The sequence below is a fragment of the Oncorhynchus keta genome, chromosome 3 (genome assembly GCF_023373465.1).
Source record: "Oncorhynchus keta strain PuntledgeMale-10-30-2019 chromosome 3, Oket_V2, whole genome shotgun sequence".
In the NCBI taxonomy this organism is placed as follows: Eukaryota; Metazoa; Chordata; class Actinopteri; order Salmoniformes; family Salmonidae; genus Oncorhynchus; species Oncorhynchus keta.
Genome location: NC_068423.1, coordinates 12,885,403 through 12,903,487, shown reverse-complemented (window position 1 = coordinate 12,903,487; position 18,085 = coordinate 12,885,403). Strand labels below are relative to the sequence as shown.

Below are 18,085 nucleotides of genomic sequence, written 5' to 3'. Positions count from 1 at the left end.
CTAACATCATGAACATACAGAAAACTGTCCAAATGAAATAATGCTCATATCTCAATGTTCAAGTGAGTCATTTCCAGTACAGCGTTATCCCTCTCCATCACACTAAACTATCTCCTTAATATCTCTGTCCTCTCTCTCCCTCCAGGAACATTACAGAGATGATGACCACTGTGTCCCTGCAGATCGTAGGCATCATTGAGCCCATCATCCAGCACGCTGACTGGTTCTTCCCTGGAGGTGAGGGAAACACAGTGTCTGTTCAGCCTCTATCAGGCACAACCACCTCGCTCATCCATTAGGGGTTAATGCCGTTGCTTTAATATCCTTGTATCAGCCTCTGTAAGGGAGCAAGTGGAGCCGAGCGTCTGCTCTCACAGACACTGTATGTCAGTCGGTCACCGACCTTAGGAGACATTATTCACAATTTTAAGGGTCAGTACTTGTAACAGGATACATGTGAATTGTCACAAACATAATCCCCTCACCTATCTCTTTCCTCTCTCTCAGAGATTGAGTTTAATGTCACAGGAAACTATGGCAGCCCAGTCCACACCAATCACAACGCCAACTACAGTTCCATGCCATCTCCGGATATAGACCATTCAGACCGCAAGCACAATGATCAGAGCCGACGCCCACTCAGTGTGGCCACCGATAATATGATGCTGGAGTTCTATAAGAAGGATGGGTAAGAAGATCCAACTCTCGTTGCCCCGTATCTTACCCTATCTTACCATATCTTACCCTGTCTTACCCTCCACATCTCTGTCAAATCCTCTCTGTCTCTGTAGTCAACTACCTAACTGCTTGTCTTCCCTCCTTGTCCTCACTGAAAACTATTTTCTGGAACATGAACCATCCCACTGAGCACACACTGGTTGAATCAACTTGTGTCCACTACATTTCAATTAAATTACGTTGAACCAACGTGGAATAGACATTGAATTGACATCTGTGCCCAGTGGGATTGGGCATCAAATATTATTATTGATATTATTGGTTATTACAGCACAGTTCAGAATAAAGGATTTGCATGAGAAATGGGTAATGGCTTGGTTGACTAGCAATGCATTTTTGTGTTTTGTGAAGATGTATGGCATAGCAGATCTGGATTTAAATACTATTTAAGGTTTTTCAATAATTTTCACATACATTTCAAGTAAGTATTTTGAGAAGTAGTTGAATATTTGCAAATGTATTTGAAAATTAACTTGGAAAGTAGTGCTATGTATTTGAAAATAGTCAAATACACAGAAAAGTTTTTTTTTTAAACAAACATTTAAATACGCCCATGCATTTGAACCCAGGTTTGTTTGGTCCTAGGGATATTTGAAATGTATTTGGAAGCAAGTATTTGAAAATAATTTCAAATAATATTTATAGGATTTTGTTTTGAAAATATTGTTACGCTGGTATAAATGATTCGGGAGACAGGTGCAGGAATGCATAATAGTTTTTTATTAAGCCCCAAATTATGCCGTGCTGTGTAAAGGCACAGGTACGAAGACCAAACAAACACGTAAACAAAACACAGGGTAGAAACCCAAACAAAAGAGCGAGGAGTACCTTGTATAAATACACATACGCACAATGATTAACGCACACAACAAGACCCGTAATCATCTGCGCAATCCTCAAGGGAACGAAAGGTGTGCGTAATGAAAGTTCCCGGAGAGATTCGTGACAAATACTCTTAAATACTTCAAGTAGAAGTAGTTGGTTCTGTCAAATTATTTGAAAATACTCAAATACACAGAAAATAAGTATTTCAAATACACATACTTAAAATAAGCATGTATTTGAACCCATATCTGTGCCGTAGAAATGGCATAATGTCATATTTCTATGTGAATAGTTTTTCTTCATAAGATCATACAAGGCTGTATAACCTTTTTAAGTGAGCTAAGTAAAAAGTTTTGTCTGGGTATGAGAATGGCGGAGAGAATATCACAGAATTCTTCTTCATCTCAGGTGAGAGAGAGAGATAACTAGTGAGTGAGAGATGTGCACTGTAAGAGAGAGGCAGTCAGACAGCAGGGAGCTCAGAAAGAGGTTGGTCCGTGGTGATGAGTGGTGCTGTAAGCAGTTCTTGTGCTCTGTGGAGGATTAGTTTCAAGTCAATCATGTTCTCACTCTCTCTCTTCAAATGACCTCTCTGTCTTATCGGTCTCTGTCAGCAGAGCAGACCGTCTGAGCCCCTCAGCTCTGGAACCACACAATAATCCCAGCTAATTAAACATGTCCAGGACTGCATAGGGACCAATAAATAGAGCTCTGCTCTCATTAGAAACACCCACCCCTTCAGATAGAGCAGGATCAGGTCAAGGAGCATTCTGCTCCTTAGTACAAGCTGAGACCAATGAGGAAGTAGCATTCCCAGCTTTGATTCCTTTTCTTTTGTGTCCATATTCAAGACCATGAAGGCAGGTTGATACCTATGTTATGGTCTTCATTCATTCGGGGCCTTTCTCCAAAGCACTATGGGTGATGTGTCATGCCATGTCCTTGACCGTGTCTTTGTGATTGCGATTGTCATTGATTGAAAAAATATCTGAATACTATGTAGCCTTTAACTATCCATAGTTGTACTTGCTCTTTTTTTATAGTAAATGAGTACATTAACCACTGCTGCAAGTTACTTCCTATATTTTGGTGTTATTTTGGGGTATTTTTATGTCCGTGGGGAAATGTTGCCCTAATTAGCTCTAAACTAAGTGATAATTGGCTCACCGGTAGGACATGCTTGGAGCTCTTTTGGGAAGGACCATCTTCACCCCTCAAATCCCTCTCCTCATTACTCTCAGCATGACTTCCATCCCCCACAACCCTCTGTATCCAAACCTGAAGGCTCGACCTGCTGCTTCTCCATCTTGGATCCAACCCCTTACCGACTGCTCCCGCAGTTGCTTTGATTTAGTGTTGCTGTAAATCAGTTAATGGAGTTTCTCATGATCCTTACCCTTTATGTGATGTTTTTGTCCTACCAAGCAGCGTTAGGAAAATTCAAAGGTACTGTACTTACTCTTCCTCCTGCCTGTAACTCTCTGTTCACCCTTGTCTGAACTGCCTGTGGAGAGAATGCCTCTCTCTGTCATCATTTGTCTGACAGTACTCCAGTCACAATTCTTCTCTCGTCCGGACACACTTCTAATCGTATAGTTCAATGCTCCTTACAGAGTGCTGCTGACAGACAGCGCTGCCAAATAAGTTCCCGTGTGAACAATGTTCTCACACTGTGTGGTTTGTTGACTTCAAATGCATTTTTTGCGATGTCTGGTGTCAGATGTACTCCTCTGATTGCTTGACAAGTACAAACGACAATAACAGGTGCAAACAGTTGTTTGTCACACAGAGACCAACCATACATGCACCCTCACTGTGACACATTATTACAAAGGTTTCCTTTCCCTAGTGTTTCTACTTCATATAGTACAGTAAAGACTGTGCTGACAATCGTGAGGACTACAGGATAAGGCTCCCTGAGCTGACCTCTGACCCCTGAGCACTGTCTTTGATTGGCTGTGCGTCTCTGTCCCACTGCAGCATGGGGGTCAGGGTGATGGACACTTCTTGGGTGTCACGCAGGGGCTCGTCGTCAGCGCGTAAAAGCTCCTCCACGCCCCTAGGTGTACAGCCCCCCCTCCCGCCCTCAGACGCTCTCATACCTGAGCAGGGGGAGATCTCTGCGTCCCCCTCCCCAACCCTTCCTCCCGCTAGCAGTGACCGTGCCAGGTAAGGCTGTCCATTTCCCACACTCCTCGCGTCCTGAAACTGACCCCGACACGGCGTTGTTGTACTTTTTCAGTCTGTTGACGTCTTCTAATTCTCTTTCCCACGCATCATCTTCATCTTTCTGTGAACCGAAGCCCCTCACATCTGTTGCATGTGTTCTCAAACTTGGTTTGACCTCGTGACCTCGTGTGATGTTGTTTTGGTTGTTGTTGTTGTCCTTTAGTCTGATCTTCAGAGTTTCTAGAACCCTTGAAGTTCTTTTTGTGCTTGGTTTTGTTTCATATCCAGGTTGTACCAGAGAGTTGTTTTTTTATCCATTACCCATAAAATTGTGAAAATGCGTACCTCATCTCAAAAGTAGCTTGCCAATGCAGCATGTACATGTTTTTCATTTCCATCCATCAGAACAGGTTTCATTAACACTGCTCATGTAAGATTGCAAATAGAGTTCTTACTTGTATTTGTCAAACAGTTTACTAGTTTCAAAACTAGTAAATGAATGCTGAATGCTGGCCTGAATGAAGGTTTTTCATTTGCTCTTTTCTTTGACATTTTTCACTTGCGTTCTCCTTAGACCTCTCCCCTCCCCTTCTTATTGCGACTCTGTTCAACTTTGGTTGACTAATACCTTCCCAGATACAAAAACCCGTACTTGTTCTCCTTCACACTACATGAACTGCAGTGGTTATTGAGTGCTCACAAATATGACAGAATGGCCCACTGGACTTGTTCACATATTCTTTTTCATACAACACTTTTCATTCCACTACAAGAACGTGACAATATTGGCCTCTCCCTGACTTAGAACAATTAAATTCCCTGTGAAATCATAAAAATTTGTATCATTGCAGCTCCGATGACGCGTTGGACTCCTGTTATGCCTACCCTTCCCCGGAAGAGGAGAGGCCCCCTCCCCCTTACCCCTCTTCCTCCTCTTGCTACCCGCCTCTTCACCATTTCTACCCCCGAGCACCGCAGTGTGCGCGCCCTGTCGCCCCCGGTCCAGAGTCCGTGCCCCCTGGGCCGTCGCCCCCACCTCCCCCCCGCTGGTCTTGCTACAGCCCTCCCCCACTGCCCCCCTCTTCGTGTCCCTCTCCCTCCCCCCAGCAGCTTGATATAAACTCTAACCCCAAGCCCTGCTCCCTGCACCTCCCCAAACAGAGCTCCCTGGCCGAAGCTCCGCATGCGCCCCCACCGTTAGAAACCAACGTCTCCCCTCTCTACATCAAAACCCCCCTCGTGCTAACCCGACACGACCCGTCCCTCGGTCCCCACACCTCTAACCTCCCCTGTCCGCACCTCCTCCGTGGGCCGCCTGTGCCTGTAGCCGAGAGAGAGGAGCCAAGCTGACTAGGTAAATACTACGTCACATCGCCCTGGCCAGATGGACACAAACTCAGTCTCCGTAACACACACAGGCCTGAGTGGCTCATAATGGCAAAATGAGAGAGGGACATTAGGAAACAAAGGGGAGAGTGAGAAAGTGCCAACATCCTGTTTTATACATTTGGTTCATTTTCTCGTTTTTGTCCTCAATTTCATGTTTCAAAGGGATATTCCTCCCATCATGGAACTTTTCTATTGGATCATTCTAGTACCAAACTCTCCTTATTTTATGGAATCCATAACTTTCCATGTTGCCAGGAAATTCTGGAGGATGTTGCCAAGCAACAAAGAATATTGAAAACTCTCAGAGATAGCAGAATATAGTGGCCGTTAATTTTAAAGGGCCCAGTTGGCCTTGGATGGTAGTTGACTAGTTATGTTTCTGAATATGAATTGGACAAAGAGTGACTAAGTGAAAAATATGGATGGGCTGGCATGATTCCTATCCGATCATTGGCCTTCATCGGAATGGGGTCTTTTACATCAACAGCTGTTAGGGATGCCTCATTTGCATAGCTCCACCCTAACTTCAAATCTCTCCAGTCCCGATCACCCATCCTCATCTGCTGTCAGTGGGCGGTGGGATTTGGAGCTGGGAGAGCTGTTACTCACATCCTATTATGAACTGGTTAGGTTTTGACCTTCAAGCTCTCTACCCATTGGCATTCTGTCTGCATAGTGCCATAAAAGGCAAGAAAAAAAATCCATTAAACCTACTGGCTTTGGGCTTGGATTTTTTGGGGGGGCTTTATCTACACTGCCATATAGCTAGTAGTACATTTGCAGTAGTGAAAGTTGTCAGTGGTCACTCAGATTATCTGACATTGAACGACAGGGATTTTCATTTCTACATGTGGGAGATTGAGGCCATCTACCCTCAAACTGACAGGTAGTGAACACAAACACACACACGACCTGAAGAAGATGTTATGAAGATTACATATTGTTGTTCATATCCCTTTGTCTTCCCCAGTACTCTGAAGAACAATGAGCTGTCTCCAGTGATTGGACAGAAGGGCTTCCAGGGAACGGCACTCTCTGGTGGGCTGTCACAGCACTCTTCTGACCATAGCCCTCACACACTGAGAAGAGGTACTGATGGAAGGTGTGTGTGTGTGTGTGTGTGTGTGTGTGTGTGTGTGTGTGTGTGTGTGTGTGTGTGTGTGTGTGTGTGTGTGTGTGACCATGCTGTGCACAAAGCAGACAGATTGTTTTGTCTTGGCTTGTCACCTCTCAATTAAAATCTGTGTTGCTGCTCTCTCCACAGCTAAGAAGCTGGCCCCCATCCCACCTAAACCCTACTCTCAGTCTGGGGGAATGTCGGACCAGTCTACAGGTCAGCCGTCTCCAGTCAGCCTGTCCCCCACCCCTCCTAGTACCCCCTCCCTGTACGGCTTCAGCTACCCCCAGGGCTACGCCACCATCGGCTCCCCGGGACAGGCCCAGACCGCCACCCCCTCTCTCTCCTCCCCTCCCTCGCTAGCCGGCACCCTCACCAAGACTAGGCCCACTCCCAAGCCTCCTCGGCAGAGGCCCAGCCTACCCCCGCCGCAGCCCCCCAGCACCCCTGGCTCCAGCCCCCAACCTCTTGAGCACGGTGGCGGCCTTCTGGATGGATTGTCTCCTGGAGAGAGCATGTCCACAGGTAAACGCTTCAATGGAGTTTCAACACACTAGGAGCCCGCCCATACACTCTCTTCTCTGGTATAGGTGGAATATCTCACTCTCCAGTGTGCCTGCCAGTGTATTAATATGGTTTCTGCAAATGGAATTATTTTGTGTAGTTTGTTAAACTGATAATACTTTTAACCCTTTCATCTGTGTTAAACTGTGGGGAACTCACACAAAAAAAGGTAAGAAGGTAAAAAATATTTTAATCTCTTATCTTGTTCTTCCATTTTATAAATATTTTTCGACTCCTATTATTGTGTGCCTACAGCGGTATGAGGCGAGTGGTTCAATATGGGCTAAATGTGAGAGGGCCTTTTAGGGTAAGCAGGAGTTCCAGTACTGTACTAAAGCCTCACCCTCCCATCCCTCCAAACAACCAACCGTCCGCCATTCTGGCTCACTGTGGAGCTGCATGGCTCCAGCTTTCTGTATATCAGAGGAGGCTGATGGGAGGAGCTATAGGTGTATAGGCTCATTGTATTGGCTGGAATGGAACCAATGGAACAGAGTCCAACATATTGTTTCCATGTGTTTGATGTGTTTGGTGCCATTCCATTGATTCCATTCCAACCATTACAATGAGCCTGTCCTCCTATAGCTCCTCCCACCAGCCTCCTCTGCTGTGTATATATACCTGTATACATGACTTCTCATATGTATAGAGCTATATATCTCTGCTGTGTTCAGTCCACCACTAACCCATTTTGTTGGCCTTTGCATGGTGGCTGAGACTGGCGCGATGCATGGCTTGTGGATGTGTCTGAAAGACCGTCCACTGACTCCACTTCACACAGAAGATTGGCGTAATTTTGCTATCCCAAGAAGCTTTCTTTACTGTTTTTTCCCTGAAACCATGCCACATCCCACCTCTGTCCTGTCCGGGGCCAGCTGCCCCTTTGCTCACACACTGCACAGTACCCCCCTCCCACCTTATGCCACACCCACTGCTGTTCTAGATTTATTCCACTTTCTGTTCCCCAGTCACTGGTTGTTATCCATTTCAGTGTTACACTATGGATGTCATCATTCTCACATGACTGTGAGTTCAAAGACAAAGTAATGACAAGGATAAATGTTTGTGGTGACTGCACTGGATACTGTTGGGGAATTGTCTCTTCGCATGCAATTTTCAGCATTTACAAACCTACCCGAACCACTATGTCTGCTAGAAAAGCTGGAGTTACATTACTTACTGACCTGCCTCTTATCTGTCAGTAATTCTCTAGAAACACGGATCGTTTTTGAGGATGTGTGTGTAAAACAATAGCTCGGGCCTATGCTGACCTCTCTGCTGTGTATAACACACCATTCAGCATTGACTTAATCTTGTCTAGAATGGCCTTTTCTAAGCAACCACTAACAGTTATTATCTCTGTCTCTCTCTTATTTTCTTCTCTCTTGTCTCTTCTCATCTCGTGTCGATCTTTGGCTGGCCAGACTCTTTCTGCAACCTGGATATCCCCATCATTAATGTAGAACTGGATGGCATCTTTGATGAGCCCAAGATGGCCCCCTACAGGAACTCAGTGGCGGTGGTCCGGCCAACCCCTAAGGCCGAGTCAGAGGAAGAGTCTGAGAGCACGATACTATGACATCACAAGTTTCCAAGCCCAGCCCTTACTATTCCAACCCGTCTCCAGGACCCGTTCTCTGACCTTTGACCCAATGGGGACTCACTCCAGACCTCACCTCCACCCATAGAGACCAAGTACCACGCTCAGCCCTGTAAATCAAAGTCCTTCTCCAAAAAATGTAATAGACATGAATACAGAAAATACCTATATCCATATCCAGAGGGTTTCCGACTGAGACAATGGGGGTTGAAACTTTTGATTCAGAGAAAGGGACCGAATGCTAGGTTTTTATGTTGACTAGATTCCATTGATTCTATCTGGGGGGCATTCATTTTTAAGGATTTATTTAAAACAATTTTGTTTATACATCTTTTATTTTTGCCTTATTTGAGTCATTTGCAATATTGCCTTTAACTTACAAGACATGAAAACAAGTGGCTTGGTGCAATGGGTTCTCCTCTTGTGAGTGCAGTAGGAAAGGAAGGGGACAGGACATCTCTGATTTCCTCTCCCTGTCACCAAGGCTATAGCATTCCTTTTTGACGCCTAAACCCATTCTTGTACTCTTGAGTTCACTGGCATTCTGGCAACCCCTTGTTCCGTCCTGGCTGAACGTGTGTGTGTGTGTTTGTGAATTGTGTGATGTGTTTGGAAATGTGCTGCATCATTGAGTGGCGAGTTCTGCCATAGTCTGTGAGTGAAAATATAATGGTACTGCAAGACCAGTTTGAGCTTGAATTCGCAATCACATTCTTCAAAGAGGGGTTTAAGATTACATTTGGCTGTTTAAAACTATTTAAAATGACGGTTTATACTGTACATTTCAGAGTATATGATGTTAATAGAGATACAGGAGTTATTATATGAGTCATATAAAATAAGAATTAAACCATAGAGATACAGATATTCTACTGTATATAGAACTATAAATACAGTATACAGATATGATATAGTCTAGCATGTACTTGACTGTACATTATCATAGGAGAGGCTTGGAGCTCAGTGGGAGAAATCTGCATGTCTATGTTGTAGTAGAGGGAATAGAGCATAGACACAGAATAAACAGAATACTTATAAATGGATTACTGAATAGTGAGTACGAGTGGACTTTACAGATGTAGGATCTTAATTTGATCACCCTGTTGCAGGAGAACTGTTCTGTAGGAATGCCTTTAACTTGAAGTGTATTTGAGGTATTAAAAGGCTTCTGAAGTTTGTCATTTCCACTTTGAAATTTCAGACTTGATTTTCCCTTACGAAAAATGGATCAACCCCTACAAAAACATCCATTAGTTATAATCCACATAATAATTGACATTTCCTGTTGCTGCAGGACTTTTTTCCTGCTGTAGCAAACTGGCTCAAATTAACACCCTTTGTCTGTATACCTCCTCTCTGTGGTCTCTGTAACTCTGTTAATGAACACCCTGAGACTTCTCTGGCAAGAGCCTGTCACTGGGGAGCCGGCTCAGCTGTTTGAAAGCAAATATTGGAAACTCTTCTGAGAGTGAGTGTGTATATGGGTGCAGTTCTGTGCCTGTGTGTGTGGGTGTAATCCGGAATATAGGTACATTTCTTCTGGTGCTAGAATATGTGTTTATATTCTATCATGCAGCGAATGAGAATAGGCTCTCATTGAAATTATACAGAGGTTTCTGTTTCAGTCCCCCCAACACACAATAAAAAAAACAATACTTTCACAATGAGGAATGTGAAGTATTTCTTATTGTGATGAAAGTATTTACTGTATACCGATGATTACGGTGCAGAGGAGTTGGATTGACATCCACAGCACAAAAGACCATTGGTCCAATCGGTTTATCCGGTGTTGGGGTTCAAAGGTGAGGCGCCCGCCCATGACCTATACAGACCTATGACTTTATCTCCTTAGAAATGTTCCATCCATAACACTGATTATTGCCTGGAAGCCACAACAAACGCTGCCCTGTCATGCACTTATGTTCAAGTGCTATATATTTTATCCATCACAACACTATTGTAAATACTGACGCCTCTGTATATGTGTGTGTATATAAAACAGGGGGAGAGGATCAAATATATATTAAGATAAGAAAAAATATAAATATTGACTGAAAGTATTTATGTATTGACATGTCCGTGTTGTTCTGGTCCTGACCACAACATTGCCAGATTCACATTTAACGAAATGCAGTAAAGCTTTGCACGGTTATCAGCCGCAAGCTTTAAATAGTACCACATGACACGGACATAGATTAAAGGTTAAATCTATTTTCTAGGATTGTTAGTGCAGAGTCATCAGCCGGGAGCTTAACAATACAGTATGTCTGAATGGAAAGTGCTGCGTCACTGTGTGTTTCCACTAGTCGACAGCCTGACCAGTAGAGCTATTGTGAGGGATGTATTTGTGATTGTCAATAGGTAAGTTAGAAGGGGACCACCATCCCTCGAGGCAAAAAACAGTTGAGTCAACCTAGTTATTCCAACCTTACAGTACAGAGTATATTCCCCGGTGTAGAAGACAAATATCCTCCCCTGAAAGCAATATAGTTCAACGCAATGCTGAGTAGACAATTCCAGAAGAAAACTGTTGATGTTCAAAATGATAAAAGAAAGTGCAATTACAGTATTTGTGAACACAGAAACAGAGAAACCTCAAAGATGAAGGGGGTCCCACTCTCTTTAAAATGATTTGAAGTTTTTTACAGTTTATATTGATGTTTTATTGCTTTTGTCTTTTGTATCATTACTTGCAACAAATGCCAACCATGGAATATGATTTTGAGGATTCAAAAAATTATAAAATAGACAAAATTGCATTAACATTTTTGAAGGCTGTTCTTACAATTTGGATGTTGAAGTGAATGTTCAGTTATGTGTCTATCTGGACTTCTGTCTGTGGTGATAATGTGCTGTTCTGTTGCTGTTCTGTAAAAGGGGTTGTCTTCTTTTTCTGAAGTGATGGTTTGTACATATTTATTGAACACACAACTTTATTAAAAGCAGAAATCCTGTGTACCAAGGGCAGTTGTTGGTAAGAGAGATTCCTCAAACTATTTCCACTGTTACAGTTTTTCTAAGCATGTCTGTTGAGTTACTGTAAGAGAAAAGGCCTTTTTTAAATGAATAGGTGGAATGTACTGGTGACTATTTGGACTGTTTGCCTCAGGTTGTTTTTAGGGGGAATTCTCTGTGTTGTGGATGTAGTTTTAACAGGATGGACAGATGTTTGGTAGTGATGTGAATAGGCTTGGGGGTTATGAGTAGACATTGTCCCACGTGTGAAAATCAGCAGCATGCTTTGTCATCATGCTTGTGAAATTTGTCTTACCTTTGGTCCTATTTACCTGTGCTTGTCATATTTATTTTTATATGTGAAAAAAAAGGGCCTTGCAATGCAGGTAGAATTATTCAGTTCTGCCCTATCAGTTTATCAGTCCACAGTTCCTGTTTTGCATTTTTGTTGAGCTCCAACTTTTCATCCAGTCAATCAACTATTCACCAAGCAGAGTCACATAAATATATGAAGTACTGTACATCTAGAAGCATGGCTTAATAATTGCCAAACTTAATGACTTAATACAACTCGGAGACAATATAGCATCTAACTTCTAGCTTTTTTTGCCTAATGAGTCAGGAACAGAATGACAGTGAAACTGAATGGATGACTGGCAGTGTATTTCTTTTTGTCTGCAAACATTGAGTTATTCTCTGAGGATAGCCTTATATAGGCATACATCAATCCCCTTATCCATCAGATGAAAAAACCCTCCTGCTTCATATTAGGCAAAACAAAGATACACCTTTTTTGGTTGGCCAATCAGCCAAGCCTGAATAAATGTGGGATAAAACACACCTGGTTTGCCTCTGAACATGTGTAAGTTATGACACTGTGGTGCATGCAGCTAGTGTTTGGTAAGAAAGTACCTTTTAATTAATATTTTTGCATAGTTTATGTTCAAGTAATAAATTAACACAAGGGGGTCAAAATAAAATGGAAGATTGATGCTCCAGAGACATTGCTTTTAGATATAAAGGCTCTACAGTACTATGTCAAACTGCAGTGACATTGGGGACACTAAAATAAAGAGAGGGGACATACTCCCTCCCAGTCACAGAGTGGAACAACTACTGTGGACATGTCCTGTAAGATCAAAAACAATGCTCATCAGAATGTTGAAACTATTAAAAAATGTTTTTTTTTTAAATGTGTATTTAATCATGCCTTATTGTGAGTATGGCGTGGGTGTGACAGTATATACACAGGAAAGAAAATACTTCCAATACCAGTTCACATCCAGTAAAATATTTATGAAATATTTGCAATATACAACCAAACCTACCCTGCAGTCCCTGTGTATTTTAACACTACAGTATCAAACAATGTATCTTGTTATGTAGTATCCATTTGTGGAGCAAGGACAATTATTTAGAGTTGAATGTGTCACACAGTCCAGATGAATGGCAGTTCTCAATAACACATACAAATAACCAGGCATATGAACCCTGAAAACAGATTGAGTAGGAAGCACATTCAAATGTCTAGTTGTATCACATCAGAAGTCAGAATTCACATCGAAGTTGCTCGGGTGGAGGCCAAGTACGCTCTGTGGAAATAATATCAAACATGTGAATCATCCTAACTGACAGTGCCCACAAAATAAATCCCTATATCAAAGCCTACATGCAGAGGCCTTTGTCAAGGACAAGAACACGAGACAAAGACAAGGAATACGATTCAAATGCACATCAACACCTCAAGATCCCTTGCGTACAAAGGAATATACTGTGCCGGAATCAAAATATCCTTCATTCAGGGAGATACAATCCATTCAAAGTCATGCAGATCCAATTTGAGATGATGCATGCAATGTTATTCTCTGGGTTCAAACCACATGCATTGGTTTCATTTGACATGCTGACACACCCATACCTTTGACCTTTTGGCCAAACACTAAACTGTAGTTAGCTGACTGCTTCCAAACACGTGCCCTTTAAACAAATCACAGAACATACAGCATGTGGCAATGTTTTGGTACCAAAGTTATCAGTTAACGTGAACTATATAAAAATCTGAGAACCATTGATTTTCACAGACAATTTGTTCAATTAATTAATGTACTGGAACTTCAATTCACTTCTCAAATTGACTAAACTGAAATGGAGTTAACCCCAACCCTGTTGATGAGTGATTCAAGTCCTGCTCACCAGAGTCCATGAGGATGTGGAGAGGGGTGTGGTAGGCCTGCAGGTACTGCTGGGGGCTCAGAAGGTCTCCTCTGGACAGGAGCTGAACCAGAATATCCTGGGGGACTATCATCTCTGGTACTTCATCCAGAACAGAGCCCAGAGGCATCTTTGACCCCTGTACAAATACATAGAGAGATGATAGAGGCACCAAAAAGAATGGTCTGTCAGAAATGAGAGATTCCACTTATGGTATCTAGAGTAGGACTAATTTAATTCAAAAATAGCAGGTGGATCTTCCTTTAAATGAGCCCAGGATTTGATAAGTCTCTGTAGTCTAACCGATGCTAATGATGACACACCTTGGTGGCTTTGAGGAGGTGATTCCCCAGCTTGAGCAGCATAGACAGGGCGGTGCTGACCAGTGTGTCGGTGTCTTCTTCCTCCTCCCTCTCTGGCCCGTCTCTACTCAGCATCCCACCCACCCTGGCCGGCACATTCAGCACCTTGTAGCTCCACTGCTGGAACAACCTGCTGGGAAGGTCATGTGACATCACCAGGACCCTGGGCGCCTCGATCAGGACACTGCATGACGATGATAGGGACCATGACAACATCAAGACAGCATGTCAAGCAATGTTTATGGCTGGGTTTTTAGTCAAGCTATATTGACTTTGGCTGGAATGCACATGCTTGACCCGTGGTGGAAAAAGTACCCAATTCTCATACTTGAGTAAAAATAAAGATACCTTAATAGAAAAGGACTCAAGTAAAAGTGAAAGTCACCCAGTAAAATACTACTTGAGTAAAAGTCTAAAAGTATTTGGTTTTAAATATACTTCAGTATCAAAAGTAAATGTAATTTCTAAAATATACATAAGTATCAAAAATAAAAGTACAAATCATTTCAAATGTATTATATTAAGCAAACCAGGCGGCAAGATCTTCTTGTTTTTTTAGTTTACGGATAGCCAGGGGCCCACTTCAACATTCAGACATAATTGACAAACAAAGCATTTGGGTTTAGTGAGTCCGCCAGATCAGATGCAGTAGGGATGACCAGGATATTTTTTATTTTCTTTAAGAGTGTGAATTGAACAATTCCTAAGCATTAAAAATGTAAAGAGTACTTTTGGGTGTCAGGGAAAATGTATGGTGTAGAAAGTACATTATTTTCTTTAGGAATGTAGTGGAGTAAAAGTACAAGTTAAATAGTAAAGTACAGTTTCCACAAAAAACAACTTCAGTAGTACTTTAAAGTATTTTAACTTAAGTACTTTACACCACTGTGCATAACCCTCGGAACTTAGTAGCAGATGAGATCAAACTATGATATATTGATTCAAATCAGCATGGTAAGATACACTACCAGTGTGGCCGTTCCTGCATGTCCCTCAGATCCTGCAGCAGAGACACGAGAACCTCGCTGGAGGACTAGCAGAGAAACAAAGAGCATGGTCATTAATGGAAATACCATATCCTTTATGCTAATCAATAGAAAGATGGGCAATGAAGGTTCACCTCTTATTAAAGTGATTGGCTGAGACTAGTGCCTTGTCGCTGCATTGACGGGGGATTTTGACAGATTTGTATATGTTATATGGGTTTCATTAATAGGTGTTACTGGTTAATCTTGTTTACCTCAATGACATGAAGCATGCAGGTTGGGTACAGCAAAAGCAGGCCTGTGATAGCATCTCCTTGGTAATACCTCTGCAAGCGCTGGTTCAGTTCTTCGTAGTGTACTGTCCAACCAAAGGAGAAAGAATGTACGGTAACTTGCATAACCCCGGTTCACTGATAACCGAGTGAGGTATCTCACTGCTGGAAACGCCTTGGTTTGCATGAATAAGCTTTATTGCATCCATTATATTCTATAAGGGTCACACCATCATGTCCTTCCTTCTCACTCACAGACCTAGGTGTGTCAGTCAGAAAGTGGCCCATAACAAAAAACTTGTTCAAATAACCCCAACTAAGGAGCATCCTAAAGTAAAGTAACTTTTTCTGTGAAGAGTATTTGTAGAGGAAGTGTGTCCCAACATCATACGTTCATAAACACGTGATCAAATCAAATGTTATTTGTCACATGCGCCGAATACAACAGGTGCAGACCTTACAGTGAAATGCTTACTTACAAGCCCTTTAACCAACAATGCTTAAAGAAGTTAAGAAAAAAAAGTGCTAAGTAAAAAATAGAAAATTAAAGTCCTATAATTAAACAGCAGCAGTAAAATAACAAGCAAGGCTATATACAGGGGGTACCGCGACAGAGTCAATGTGCGAGGGCACCGGTTAGTCGAGGTAATATGTACATGTAGGTAGAGTTAAAGTGACTGGAAAGCATTTTGAACAATGATTTTGATTTGACCTATCAGCTAGAAACAAAACCATGCTCCGTAGGAGAAAGAGAAACCTGAGTCAGTGTACAGGAAGGACCTCTATCAGTGAAATAGTGATGCCTTGTAATCCGCCCTGGAATGCACAATAGCTCTTAAATGTGTTCGACAGTAATGTTTGGCTGACCTCCCAGGTCTTTCCTGTCTGCGAGTTGCTGGGGGAGGCTGGCGACGACTATCAACCGGTGTAACAGGAACTTCTGGAGAGACAGAGAAGAAGGGTATTAAGCTATCTGATGAGTGAGAGAACAGGTATCAAGAATAGACAAATAGCAGGCCTATTGGCCCTACTTAAATAGTTAAGGCTACAAGCCTACCTAACTCTGGATGAGGTGGGTTTGGTTGGGATAGTGATAAGTAAACAGATGTGTTGCTCTTCGGTTGTGTGCGTATGTTATTTTGTCTCGACTGAATAAATAAACGATACATAAAAAATACAAATAAAATAATAATGAAAACAAACCAGCGACCCACTGACAAATCACACAAACAATCAATCAAAGACATAAGCGACCACTTATGTCGCTTATAGCTGGAGCCGGCCCTGCCATAAAACAGCCTATCCTTCCAGGACACTCTTTATACAGTACAAGCTGTTCAAATCATATCGTTTACATTGCAGTACATTGCAAACAATGTGGACTCTTAGATAAGTAAAGCATTGAACTTGACTCTTGAATATTGCTCCTTTAGCCCTCCCAGACAGTGAACTACACAAACCATCTCCTCTTGAGGATTAAAAAGCATCCTTTGCTTCATATGGCAGTGAAACAAGCTAGTCCCAACATCTTCCTCCTTCTTTTGGTCAAAACTTAGTAGCTGGCTGGATGTCTCCATTTCTTCTCTCTTTCTCTCTCCGTCTGTCTCTCTCTCAGTCAAGTACTGACTGGGGCAGCAGCAGCAGATAGCCCTCCCTTTGTGTTTACCACTTGCCTGGTATATCCTGGATACCTACTGTTCCCCCTAGTGCAATAAAGCCAATCCTTCTGCGCTCAGCTGCAGTGCGCAAGACTGCCAACAGATCCGCTGATAACAGACCCAGCCCTATTTGTAAGAGGATGCTGATACGTATTAGAATGAGGGAGAAGGCAGGTCCTCCTCGGCCACACACACACACACACACACACACACACACACACACACACACACACACACACACACACACACACACACACACACACACACACACACGCACGCACGCACACACACACACCACAGTCACCCCACCCACCGCTCCTACAGTACATTCCACGATACTACCCGCCTATGCTTGGGTACCTTATTTACTCTCTGGATTGCCAGTTGAAGGGGATAAGTCTCCATGACAACGAAACATTCTCCTCTTGTAGTAGAAGGTCTCATTTGAATATGAAATAGGGCCTCATTTGAATGTGAAAGAGGGCCACATAACCAGGCCACACCATAAACACCACAGTGGCAGTTTCAACACACAGGGTACAGGGAGTATTCCAGGTTTGCTTGTTAAAAAATGACTTGCATTGTTATTGCAGGCACACAGACATATCACAGAGATATCTAATAATAAACACATGTTCACACCACTCAATCTATAGGCCAAGGGCTACGGATCACAACTCTGGTGTTATGAGTTGGCATGGAGATCACCCATTTCATGCACTGAGAAGTTTATTTTTCTAGCACTGCAGCACAAAGTGCCAGCACAAACCTTTCTAACGGCCCTGTGGGACTCTTCCAGCTTTGCAAGCAGCGACATTCTGTCTTCAAAGGCTGAGTTCCAGATGGTAAAGGGCGCAATATCAACTTCGTGCGACCTGGAAGCCATTACTGACAATGGATGTTTGGAAGTGTTACTAAGCAACAAATGTGGGAACTGGAATGAGGGGGGAGCAGGGAAAGACTCAAGTTATGCACCTGTTTGTGAGCTGACAGGTGACTTAGCTTCTAGTAAAGCCGTAAAAATAAAGTATATAATAAACAGACGTGTCCAGTTAATAAGTGAGCTAAATGTTTCCCCCCAGAATGTTATTCAAGAATAGTAGAGTATGACTAGATCGCACCCAAAAATCTACCAATTCATTCACCACTCAACAACAATACGATCCTGGTTCGAGATAGGCAGGCAAATGTTTTTTTTTGTACATTCTCAGTCAAATACAGTAAGCGTATAATTGAACG

General features: G+C 42.7%; 2 protein-coding genes across 7 annotated transcripts in view; one reads left to right on the top strand and one right to left on the bottom strand.

Moving 5' to 3' along the window:
- LOC118363339 (rho GTPase-activating protein 44-like) overlaps positions 1 to 12,197 on the top strand; it is a 79,645-nt gene extending 67,448 nt beyond the window's left edge. Inside the window, exons 15-22 of one of the 3 annotated variants that reach the window (XM_052490009.1) lie at positions 146 to 237; positions 508 to 688; positions 2,989 to 3,009; positions 3,544 to 3,732; positions 6,092 to 6,210; positions 6,386 to 6,763; positions 7,058 to 7,109; positions 8,227 to 8,372. In XM_052490009.1, the coding sequence (XP_052345969.1) occupies positions 146 to 237; positions 508 to 688; positions 2,989 to 3,009; positions 3,544 to 3,732; positions 6,092 to 6,210; positions 6,386 to 6,763; positions 7,058 to 7,065 (988 nt within the window). In that variant the 3' untranslated portion in view covers positions 7,066 to 7,109; positions 8,227 to 8,372. Of the gene's footprint in view, positions 1 to 145; positions 238 to 507; positions 689 to 2,988; positions 3,010 to 3,543; positions 3,733 to 6,091; positions 6,211 to 6,385; positions 6,764 to 7,057; positions 7,110 to 8,226 lie in introns of all 3 variants that reach the window. The other 2 variants (XM_052490001.1, XM_052490018.1) reach the window with 2 other exon arrangements.
- Positions 12,198 to 12,632: 435 nt separating this feature from the next.
- LOC118366772 (testis-expressed protein 47) lies at positions 12,633 to 17,801 on the bottom strand. Of its 4 annotated transcripts, XM_052490033.1 has the most exons (8): positions 16,601 to 16,877; positions 16,056 to 16,128; positions 15,171 to 15,274; positions 14,899 to 14,963; positions 13,892 to 14,114; positions 13,551 to 13,707; positions 13,276 to 13,334; positions 12,633 to 12,949 (listed from the first exon to the last, which is right to left on the bottom strand). In XM_052490033.1, exons 1-7 carry the CDS (start codon positions 16,763 to 16,765, stop codon positions 13,297 to 13,299), a joined length of 825 nt encoding a protein of 274 aa, XP_052345993.1. In that variant the 5' UTR covers positions 16,766 to 16,877; the 3' UTR covers positions 12,633 to 12,949; positions 13,276 to 13,296. The 4 variants fall into 4 exon arrangements, with proteins under 4 accessions (XP_052345993.1, XP_035605333.1, XP_052345989.1 ...); XM_035749440.1 differs by lacking the exons at positions 13,276 to 13,334; positions 16,601 to 16,877 and adding an exon at positions 17,616 to 17,801; XM_052490029.1 differs by lacking the exon at positions 13,276 to 13,334.
- Positions 17,802 to 18,085: the final 284 nt, after the last annotated feature.